General features: G+C 39.8%; 1 protein-coding gene across 18 annotated transcripts in view; it reads left to right on the forward strand.

Moving 5' to 3' along the window:
* The first annotated feature begins 3,091 nt into the window (after positions 1 to 3,091).
* The window catches only part of LOC306651254 (adipocyte plasma membrane-associated protein-like), a 191,115-nt gene continuing 182,236 nt past the window's right edge, over positions 3,092 to 11,970 (forward strand). For 16 of the 18 annotated variants that reach the window (XR_013761112.1, XR_013761113.1, XR_013761114.1 and 13 more), the window contains exons 1-4: positions 4,615 to 4,725; positions 5,974 to 6,148; positions 6,715 to 6,849; positions 8,247 to 8,439. Coding sequence is in view for 13 of the 18 variants with exons in the window: in XM_079123796.1 (XP_078979922.1) it covers positions 6,024 to 6,148; positions 6,715 to 6,849; positions 8,247 to 8,439 (453 nt within the window). In the remaining 5 variants the exon portion in view is untranslated. Of the gene's footprint in view, positions 3,170 to 4,608; positions 4,726 to 5,973; positions 6,149 to 6,714; positions 6,850 to 8,246; positions 8,440 to 11,970 lie in introns of those variants that run through there. The other 2 variants (XM_079123787.1, XM_079123789.1) reach the window with 2 other exon arrangements.

An 11,970-nucleotide genomic window follows, 5' to 3' on the forward strand; every position in this document is an offset into this window, starting at 1 on the left:
ATATGCCATAATTTTATTCTCTTTTTGGCTCAGTAATAGTCCATTGTGTATATATAACATTTTCTTTATCCATTCATATGTTGAAGGGCACCTAGTTTGGTCCATAGTTTAGCTATTGTGAATTGAGCTGCTATAAACATTGATATGCCGTGTCAGTATACTATGCTGATTTTAAGTCCTTTGGGTATAAACTGAGGAATGGGATAGCCAGGTCAAATGGTGGTTTCATTACGAGTTTCTGAGGAATCTTCATACTGCTTTCCAGAGTGATTGTACCAATTTGCAGTCCCACCAACAATTTATCAGTATACCTTTTCCCCCACATCCTTACCAACACTTATTGTTTCTTGCATTCTGGATAATTGCTATTCTGACTGGAATGAGATGAAATCTCAGTGTTAGTTTTAATTTGAATTTCTATAATTGCTAGGGATGTGACAATTTTTTTGTATTATTTGCTGACTGATATATTTCTTCAGTTCCTTTGCTCATTATTGATTGAGTTATTTGATTTTTTTGGTGTTGAATGTTTTGAGTTGTTTTTTGTTGTTGTTGTTGTTGAACCCAGGGGTGCTTAACCACTGAAACATATCCCTAGCCTTTTTTTATATTTTATTTAGAGACAGGGCCTCTCTAAGTTGTTTGAAGTGGCTTTGAACTCACAATCCATCCTGCCTCAGCCTCCTGAGCCACTGGGATTACAGGCATGTGCCACTGTGCCCGTGTGAGTTTCTTTAATATTTCTGGAGATTAGCACACTATCTGAGATTCAGGTGGCAAAGACTTTCTCCTCATTCCCATCCGCTCTCTGTTCTTGTTCTTGGTTGTTTCCTTTGCTGTGAAGAAGCTTTTTAGTTTGATACCATCCCATTTATTGATTCTTGATTTTATTTCTTGCACTTCTAGGAGTCTTGTTGAGGAATTTGGTTCTTAAGCCAATTGGGCCTACCTTTTTCTTCTAGTAGGTGCAGAGGTCTCTGTCTAATGCCTAGGTCCTTGATCTCTTTGAGTTGAGTTTTGTGTAGGATGAGAGATAGAGTTTTAATTTCATTTTACTACATATGGATTTTCAGTTTTCCCCAGCATCATTTGTTTGAAGAGACTATCTTTTTTCCAGTGTAAGTTTATGGCCTTTGTCTAGTATGACATACCTGTATCTATGTGAGTTTGTTTCTGTGTCTTCAATTCTATGCCATTGATCTTCATGTCTGTTTTGGTGTCAATACAATGCTGTTTTTGTTACTATAGCTCTGTAGTATAATCTGAGGTCTGGTATTGTGATGTATTCTTTTAAATTTGCTTAGGTATATTTTATAACCCAGAATGTGGTCTATGTTTTTGAGTGTTCCATATGAGTTTGGGAAGAATGTATACGGTTGGCCCTTGGTATGTGCCAGGAATTGGTTCTAGGACTTTAACAGATACCCAAATCTACAGATGCTCAAGTCCTTTGTATGAAATGACATAGAATTTACATAATACCTGTGCATATTCTGCCATATACTTTAAGTTGTCTCTAGATTACCTATCATACCTAAGACAATGTAAATATCATATAAGTAGTTGTTATATTGTTTAGGAAATAATAACAAGAAAAGTTTGTTCATGTTCATCATAGACACTTTTTTTAATCAAATATTTTTGATCCATGGTTGGTCAAATTCATAGATAGGAAACTCGTGAATAAGGAAGTCTGTGTATTCTACCATTGTTGGATGAAGTAGTCAATTAGACATTAATTAAATCTAGTATATTGATGGTGCTGTTGAGTTTAACCTTGTTCTTCACCAATTTCCTGCTTGCTGAATCTATTCTTGTCTGGTAGAAGAAGGGGGTTGAAGTGTCATGGTAGATCCTATTTCATCTTGCAGTTACAACAGTTTTTACCCTCATGTATTTTGATGCTCTGTTGTGAAGTGTATCCACATTAAGGATTGCTGTGTCTTACATTATCATTATGTAATGCCCCCTCTTTTTCCCTGATAATCTTCCTTTCTGTGAAATCTGCTCTGCCTGAATTAACATAGCTACTTCTGTTTTCTTTTGGTTAGTGGTAGCATGGAATACTTTCTCCATCCCTGTACTTTTAACCTCTATGTGTCTTTTTTTAAAGTGGGTGTGGTAGCACACACCTGTAATCCCAGTAACTTGGTAGTTTGAGGCAGAGGATCACAAGTTCAAGGTCAGCCTCAGTGACTCAGCAAGACCCTGTCTCAAAATTAAAAAATAAAAAGGACTAGAGATGTGGCTCAGTGGTAGAGCACCCTGGGTTTAATCCCCAGTACTGAAAAAAAAAAAAAAAATGAACATTTTTATGATTCAGTTTTCTAAGTGCATCATATATATATATATATATATATATATATATATATATATATAAACTTTTATAGTGGTTGCCCAAGAGTTTACATGTTTAATGTTTATCATTTGGGTCTGGGCTGTATCTCAGTGGCAGAGCACTTGCCTAGCATTATGTGAGGCACTGAGTTCGATCCTTAGCACCGCATACAATAAAAAAATAAGGAATGCTGCCCATTTACAACTACAAAATTTTTTTTTAAAAAATGTGTATCATTTAAAAACTGTGAAATGTTTAATGAATTTGTATATCATCCTTGCTTTAAGAATATGCTAATCTTCTCTGTCTTGGTCTAATTTTTGTACCTGTGTTACCCAAATGAGCAGTTCTTTCTCATTTTTAGGAAGTAATCAGCATCAGAAACAGATATTGCCTTGAGGTGAACATATATCTCTTCCTCTGGGTCCTGAGTATCAGTCTAGACTTTCAGAACTAGATAATAGCAGCCCCACAGTTTTTATCACTAGTGTTTTGTATTATACCCTAACTTCATGGTCAGGATTGGACCCACATGCTAGTTCCCTAGGCCCCTGCAGTTTTGTCAGTGTAATTTTAATTCTCAAACATCACTTCTCCTTCATCCTCAGAACCTGCCATTCATTTCTCAAGATGAAAAACAACCAAGCCACCTCACTGTAGAAGAAGATGGTGTGGTCACAGTTCTTGGGCTACATCTTAATAACCTTTTTTCCTTCTTCTTTTTTTTTTTTTTTGACAGATGCGATGTTACTGGCACAGCAGATGGCCGTGTTGTAAAACTTGAAAGAGGTGAAATAGAGACCATCGCCCGGTTTGGCTCGGGCCCATGCAGTAAGTGGGCAACAAGTCATTCAAAAAGGTGCTGCCTATGGAACTGCTTTTCCCTAGATGCCAGCTTTACCCTTGGAGAACAAGAAGCTGTGACCATTTGGCAGAGAGAACATGATGTGGAATCTGCATTTCCCAGGTGGTGGCTGGACCTCATAGGGCTTGGTGGTCACCCAGCTAGATGGTGGCCATGGAACCTGTAAATATTTTGTGGGTCTACACCTCTTCACCATTCCACTGTTGTGGTCACTTTTGTGGTAGTTTCAGAGATTAATTGGTGGTATTGGAGGGCTGCTGTAGAAAAGCATGTGGCTTTATCATGACTAAAACACTTATGCATAATTCCTGCATTAGCTTCTCAAGAATTTTAGCAGTGTCATTCAAAGTAAAATGCCCTTAAATCATTACAGGTTTTGGAAACCTAGAGTAGAAGATTTTCACTGTTTAAAAATTGATAGTCCACAGGCTTCTTTTAATTTTAATTTTGTTATGTTATGTTATTTTGTTGTGTTATTTATGCAATTTTATTTTATTTTACTTTGTTTTATTTTTATTGTCATTTCATTTCATATTACTGGGGATTGAAACCAGGGCCGCTTTACCACTGAGCTACATCCCTACCCCTTTTTAAAATTATTTATTTTGAGGCAGGGTATCACTAAGTTGCTGAGATTCTGCCTACATTGCTAAGGCTGGCCTCGAACTTGTGATCTTCCTGCTAAGTTGCTGGGATTACTGGTGTGCACCACCATGCCTGGATTTTTATTTTTAATTTTTTGTGATCCTGGGGATTGAGCTCAGGGCTTTGTGTGTGCCAGGTAAACTCTCTACCATTGAGCTATACCCCTATTTATCATTTTAATACCTGGAATGTTTTTATAAAATGATGCATTTTCATTATGAAATAGATAGAGTATAGACATATTAAAAACAAAATTAAAATTACCTTAGTCTTCTCAGATGTAACTGTTACTGGTATTTTAGTGAGTAACTTTTCAGGTATTTTTCTATTTATGGATACTCACACCCACTCAGTTTTTATATGATGGATCATACTCTATGTTTGGTTATTTAATCTCCCTTTTTCTGCTCCATTTTGGCAATAAGCAGCCCACAGTGAGCATGTCACAGTAAGTACCTGCACTAAGCACCTACTTTAAACACCGTGCAGTGAGTACCCACAAACACCACCGCCCATAGTGAGCTTCTGTTGTGAACATCTACAGTAGCATTTGTAGTGAGTACTCTGGAGCGAGCACCTTCAGTTAGTACTCTGCAATAGCACCTACGTTGAGCATCATGAAGTGAGCACTGTATTAGTCTAGTTCTCATGCCTTGATTCTTTTTGCTCTGTCCATCAATGGTGTCTATTTAGGGAAATGGATGAAATACTTGGACATTGAGGAGGGCAGTCACCAATTCCTGTCTGTTTGTCTTCCTAGAAACCCGAGATGATGAGCCTGCTTGTGGGAGACCTCTGGGCATCCGGGCAGGGCCCAATGGGACTCTTTTTGTGGCTGATGCATATAAGGGACTATTTGAAGTAAATCCTCAAAAACGTATGTGACAATAATGTGTTTCCTTCTGTGATGATTTCATGTCTTTTAGACAATGTGTGTGTAAGTAGATTTAATAGAATTTGTTAAGAATAGTCTGCTAGAAACTCTAATATTTTTTACTTACTAAATGGTACCAAAAGCATTGCCTACAAATGTTAGCTAGGTTTAGCACCAGAGCTTCCTGTGTGGTGGCATTTGATCCATGCTGATTTTTCTGTTATTTGTATTTAGCTACAGATTCTCAAGGGACACATTTCGAGATTTTAGACCTTGTCTTCCTCTCTTTAGGTCTTTATTTTTCTTTGTATTTCTGTATCTTGTACTTTTTCTGTCTTGTTACCACTCCCTTTTTCTTTTCTCTTTCTTCAGCTCTTCCTCTTTCCCCCCCCCTTTTCACCCCCTGACTGGTCATGTTGTCACTTTTACTAGTGTTACAATATTTGCTGTGCATATGTTCTTGGTGGAGGTTCATGCTGTGGAGGAGAGTGTCTCTGAGGGCCTGATTGTGGACACTGGCCACTGGGTAGCCCCTGCTCTGCCATTTGATGACTGTGCAACTATATGCATTACCTGGCTTCTCTGTGCCCAGTTTCCTCATGCATAAGATAGGGATGATAGTCAAGCCTGTCTTGTGGTATTGCTGCCAAGATCTGAATCAGATTATATAGGAAAAGAACTTAATACTCAATAAATGTTCCATTATTTTTATTTTGTTATTTTATATTTTACTTCTTAATTTTATTTTGTAATGTTATTTTACATTGTTATTTTATATCATTTTATTATATTTTAGTCTAAGTCTAGTCTGGTCTACACAGTTTCTGAGATGGGGTCTTACTGTGTTGCCCAGACTGTCTTCAAATGTGACTCAAGCTATTCTCCTGCCTCAGCCTCTTGAATAACTGGGACTATGGTACATGCCACTGAGCCTTGCTATTTTTAAGAACATACTTCTTTACTTAAAAGCTGATGAATGGAACATTTATATTTTTCTTAAGCAAAAATAATACTTTAAATCTTTAACATAACACTTGCTAGTGTTTTATTTCTCTCCCCTCCTTATTGTGTGTTAGCATTAATACAATGTTTTTACATAAGAAAGAGCAGATCTTCTGACATATGATAGTGGAGAAGCTCATTTTTGTTTTTTCCTTTGACACCAGTTAGGCTGATTATTAATTTGAAATTATTGAGAAGAAAGATCTTAGAGTAAAAGCAAATCTTTTTCTTTCTTTTTTCTAACTTCAGGTGAAGTTAAATTGCTGCTCTCTTCTGAGACACCCATTGAGGGAAAGAAAATGTCCTTTGTGAATGATCTGACCATCACTCGGGATGGGAGAAAGATTTATTTCACAGATTCCAGCAGCAAATGGCAAAGACGAGATTATCTGCTTCTGATCATGGAGGGTACTGATGATGGTCGGTGAGTGCTTCAGTCTTCCTCTTGGCTAATCAGCCAGTTGTGGTGGCTTCAGCAGAACTCATTACTTCTAGGAACCATGGGAGTGTTTCTGGGCAAAATATTTCTGCTTGTCAGAAAGGAACTTAATGGCTTCTGGAATCAGGTGGTGGAGCAGGATGCCATCATTTCCTCTTTGAGGAACTAAAATGAAACTGACCAGTCTATCTAAGGGGGTGGTTCTAGACAGACTGGTAGAGTACCATAGGCAGGCCTGGATTTCCGGCTACCCCTCAGGAAGGGGACCCCTATGACTGGAGTGTTGGTGCTCCTAGGTCAGTGAATGAATTGAGTGTGAGGTTCTCTGGAAGAGGCCTCTGTGGATCTGCTATCGTGAGGAAAAGCCCCCACTGGCTAGCCTGGGACAAGGTCCAAGCCCAAGACCCCAAGGCCTGGTCACTCCAAGTGTGAAGCTGAGTCACCTCACACAGAGCCCATGCCCCAGAGGCCCAGAATAGGGAGAAAAGCTCCAAGCCCACTGAAGGCCATGGACTCTCACCTGTGTGACCCACCATTTTTGATCTCCACAGCCTGCTAGAGTATGATACTGTGACCAAGGAAGTGAAAGTTCTTTTGGACCAGTTACGGTTCCCTAATGGAGTCCAGCTTTCTCCTGAGGAAGATTTTGTCCTGGTAGCAGAAACAACCATGGCAAGGATACGAAGGTGTGTGTGTGTGCTAGCTGAACTGTCAATTGTTTGCCAGAGTTCACCACGGCCAGGGATGGGATGGAAATGTGGTTGACAGAACTCTGAAATGGAGTAGGGCACCCTCTCCTTTGTGTAATAATGGTAAAAGTATATGAAAAAATTCTGAACATTTTTAGCAATGAAGGAAATGCCAATTTAAAGCTGTGCTGAGATTTCATCTTATACTAGTCAAAATGGTAGTCATCAAGAATATAAATAATAACAAATGCTGGAGAGGATATGGAAAAAAGGGAACACTTTTACACTGTTGGCGGGATTGTAAATTAGTACAGCCACTGTGAAAATCAGTATGGAAGTTCCTCAAAAAACTAGGAATGGAACCACCATATGACCCAGTTATATCACTCCTCAATATTTATCCTAAAGAATTAAAGTTAGCATATTATAGTGATACATGCATACCCATCCCATGTTTATAGCAACACAGTTCACACTAGCCAAATTATGGAACCAACATAGGTGTCTGTGAATGGATGAAAGATTAAAGAAAATGTGGTATATATGCACATTTGAGTTTTATTCATCCATAAAGAAAAATGAAATTATGGAATTAGGGGAGCACAATTCATAATAGCCAAACTATGGAACCAGACTTGGCGTCCATTAGTCAATGAATGGATAAAGAAAATGTGGTACATATACACAATAGAGTTTTATTCACCTGTGAAGAATGAAACTATGTCATTTGCAGGAAAGGGGATGAAACTTGAGAACATTTTGTTAAGCAAAGTAAACCAAACTCTGAAAGTCAGAGTTTTCTCTCATATGTGGAAGCTAGACAAGAAAAAAGAAAGTTTGGCAGGGGTTGGGGGATCTCATGAAAACTGTAGGGAGATCAGTAGAGAAAAGGGACTGACCTGGGGAGGAAAGTAGATAAAAGGGAAGTACTGGAGAATGATATTGGCCAAATTATTTTATTATTTTGAGTACATGTATGACTGTATAACAATGGATTCTACCCTTATATTCAACTCTAATGAATATCAACAACAACAAAAAACAATAATATGGACATAAATGGTGGTAAAAACAAAGTTCAAGGATGGGCTTTTCCTTCCTCCCATTTTTCATCCTTCTTGGGAGTTGCAGTCTGAGAGAATATCTTGATTTAATGCCACTGCACAGCCTGTTTCCCATTTCCCTGCCAGGTGGGCCTTAGTCCCCTCAACACCACCTGTCTCTTCTTTGTTCTAGAGCCCTTGAGTGTGTCCTCTGGGCCGTTGTGCATAATAGATACATTTACAGTAGTTTCCATAAAGGTGTTTGGACCAAGACCAACTTGGTGCTTGGCAAAATTTGCTTTCTCAAATTGGGGGGCTACTACTCACTGCCTGCTTGGGTAAATTTTTCAGGGTCTATGTATCTGGCTTGATGAAAGGAGGGGCTGATATGTTTGTGGAGAACATGCCTGGATTTCCTGACAACATCCGACCCAGCAGTTCCAGCGGGTACTGGGTCGCCATGGCAACCATTCGCCCTAATCCTGGGTTTTCCATGTTGGATTTCTTATCTGAGAGACCCTATATTAAAAGAATGATTCTTAAGGTAACTATCAAAACTATAATTATAAAAGAAAAGACAATTAATTTAATTGTGGTCTATTCTAGTTCTGCTTATAGTATTTGGTGCTTGTAATGACTACTTAAGAGCACACTTTATTCATCATCCTGAAATATAAATTTAAACATTTGACCCTTTTGATTCCCTGCCCTCTTCTGGTTTCTCTGTTTCTGTTTTCTTCTGTCACTCATCATCATGATTTCTGGAGCCTCATCAGTCTCCAGTCTCATTCAGTCTCATTCTTCCTTCTCTACTGTGACTGGTCCGACTTTCTCCACTCTTCTTCAGACCCCATGACTTTTCCCTACACCCACCAACCTTTTTTTTTTTTCCTCCACAGAGTTACCAGGTGCATCTTCCTCCTCTTCCTGTGGCCACACATATAAACTCACCTCTACCCCATACCATCTACTCTCTCCTGTCTTCTCCACGGGTTTCTGCCCTTTGACCTCTTAACACACCAGACTCTTTCCCATTAAACAAAATCACCCATCCCCACCAATGGTCAGCCATAACCCTTTCAACATGGCCTTTCAACTTGCATCATTCCATAGTTTTCCCAGTGCCCTTCTATGATATACCCTGAATCACAGCTCAGCACATTTGCACTGTGGGTGTGTAACTTGCTGACAGGTGCTTGTATAATGCAAGTTGAATAGGTATTTAAAATTGATTTCAAATATTTGTAACATAGGGTTCTGGAGGTGACAAGCAGAAGTTATCGAGCCCACTGTACTTGGCCATGTGTGTGTGCCCACATTCTTGGTCAGGTTGGTGCATGGCCTTCAGTGATGTGAGTTCAGTAGGTCACTGTGTGGAAAATCTTGATCTGTTCAAAATTTTTCTCTTCTTTGCCTTGTTGGCTTTACAGCCATCATTTATTCCTGTTGGACCTAGGAGGAGGCAGAACAGCAGGGTTGGCTAGGAGAGGGGTTTTAGAAAAGGCCAGACTGGTCAGCTGAGAGATCCTGGGCAGAGGACTTAGTTTCTGCCTCAGTTGATCCATCTGTAAAATGGAAACAATAGTAGCATTTCATTTGGTGCTGAGAATATTTAATGAGACTATGTACACAGTGCCCTTAGCTGAGTATAGTTCTGTCATTTGAGCCATATCCCCCTTACCCTTCATGTCTCCTCTTACTCATTTTTCACCCACTAGAGCTGTTCAATTTCTGTCAGTGTTCCTGCAGCCAGAATGAGATTGTCATACATTCTCTCTTGGGGATGAGGGTTGTATCTCTTCTCTCCAACTAGAACATTTTATTTATTAGTTTTAAGACAGTCTTCAAGTTACAACAAATGAGTAGGTAGGGGACAAAGAACTTTTTCCATGAACCATTTGCAAGTAAGTTGCTGACCTGATGTCCCATTGCTCTCAGATACTTGGGAATGTTTTTCCTGTAAGAATTTTGTCTTTCATTATCACCAACCAAACCAGGAAACTCACATGGATACCTTATGACTGTCTAACCCACAGGCCACTCAGGTTTTGCCAGTTGTCCCAATGTCCTTGATTACAAAATGATTCAACCCAGGATCAAAAGTGACCTTTACTTGTCATGTGTCTTTATTCTCCTTCAGTCTGGAGCAGCTCCTGTCTTGTTTTGACTTTTTAGAAGCTTATAGATCAGTTATGTTGCACAATGTCCCTCCATGTGGATTTGTGTAGTGTTCTCTTATGATTCAATTCAGGTTCTGCACCACTGGTGGGTGTAGCATGGAAGTACTGTAGTCATGGTGTGTGATTTTTTTTGTCCCATTAGCAGTGGTGGCAGTTTTGGTCACCTGATTGAGGCAGGGAGTGCCAGGTCTCTCTACTATAAAGTCACTCTTTGCCCATTTATAATTAATAAGTATCTTGTGAGTATCAGTGCCATCCCATGATTTCCATTTTATTGGTGATTATGATGTTACTATCATTATTTATCTTTAAAAAAATTTTTTTTTGTAGATGGACACATTACCTTTATTTTGATTTATTTTTATGTGGTGCTGAGGATTGAACCCATTGCCTCCCACATGCGAGACAAGTGCTTTACCACTGAACCACAACTCCAGCCCCTCATTATTTATCTAGATGTTCATTTTGTCCATCTGTGTCCAGTGAGAATCCCTTCAGTGTGGCTCCTGTACCTTTGGACACATTCCTTTCATTCTTGGACCATTTCCTTGCTGTCACATAGATTGTTTCAGGATCATGTGTTTTCCCCGCCCTGCCTCTAGAATTGGCCATTTCTCTAAGGAACTGTGGTTCTTTATGGTGATCTGGGTAGTAAGTGTACCTGTTGGTTTTGGATATCCCTGTTTCCAGGGCCCCTCAAAGGACAAAGCTAGGGAATGCAGATATGTACTCACATCTACATTTATTTGTCAACTGTTTAAGTTGAGTACAGCTGTTCATGCAGCTATCTTTACTTTCAGTCCAACACCACAGGATTAATTCTAGTTTTCTCCCCTTATTTTTCTCCTTATTTATACCTCTTTAAAATTGAAATGTCTGAATACCATTATCCTTCATATATTTACCAGTTTAATCAGTTTATCCAAATGTAACCATTCTGTAGCCATAGTCTACCTCTCACATGGCTTTTCCTGGGACTCTAGATTGCTCCACTGGGCCAGCCCTTCTTTCTGACTGCCTGTAGGAGCTTGCCTTTTCCTTCAAGGGCTCTGATACCCTGCACCAAGCTGTCCCTGGTGAATACTCTTTCTTACTCTGTGTGGGGTCTTAGATCTTTTGCTAGGACACTTGGCTGCAGGGACACCCCTTCACCCTGTTTGTGCTCTGACAACTTGTGCCAGGCCACTGTGATCTCCTTGTCCTGTGAATACATCTACCTGCTCGGCCACACAAGGAACTTCCTGACTGAATTGTTCATGTAGAGAAATGACATAGGTCAGAGAATGTCTTAGGAAGGAAACTTCAGCTGTGACTTGACTGGCCATGGTAGGTCCTGGTGTGCAGGCTGTTCCAGTAGTCAGGGAGAGGTGGTGTACACATAGGCGATTGCAAGACTCTGAGGTGGCCAGGTGTTATGGTTTGTATGTAAGGTATCTGCCAAAAGCTCCTGTTAATGCGGGGATATTCAGAGGCAAAATGATTGAATTGTGAGAGCTGAAACAATCAGTCCATCCTAGTTTGAATGGACTAACTGGTGGTGACTGTAGGCAGGTGGGGCATTGGCTGGAGGAGTTAGGTCACTGGGGATGTGCCGTGAAAGGTTGCATCTTCCCTGTGGCCCCTTCCCTTTCCTCTCTCTTGCTCCCTACTTCCTGGCTCTCATCAGGGAAGCAGCTTCCTTCTGCCATGATGTTCTGCCTCACCTTGAACCCACAGCAGTAGAGTTGTCTGTCTGTGAACTAAGGCCTTTGAAACTGTGAACCTCAAATAAACTTTTACTCTTCAGGGTTGTTCTTGTCAGGCATTTTGGTCATAGCCATGAAAAAGCTGACTAAAACACAAGGCTTATAGAGCGTAGAAGGACAGGGATCAAGGGTAAGGGTTGGGTTTTTGGC

The sequence above is a fragment of the Sciurus vulgaris genome (genome assembly GCF_902686455.1).
Source record: "Sciurus vulgaris genome assembly, chromosome: 2".
In the NCBI taxonomy this organism is placed as follows: domain Eukaryota; kingdom Metazoa; phylum Chordata; class Mammalia; order Rodentia; family Sciuridae; genus Sciurus; species Sciurus vulgaris.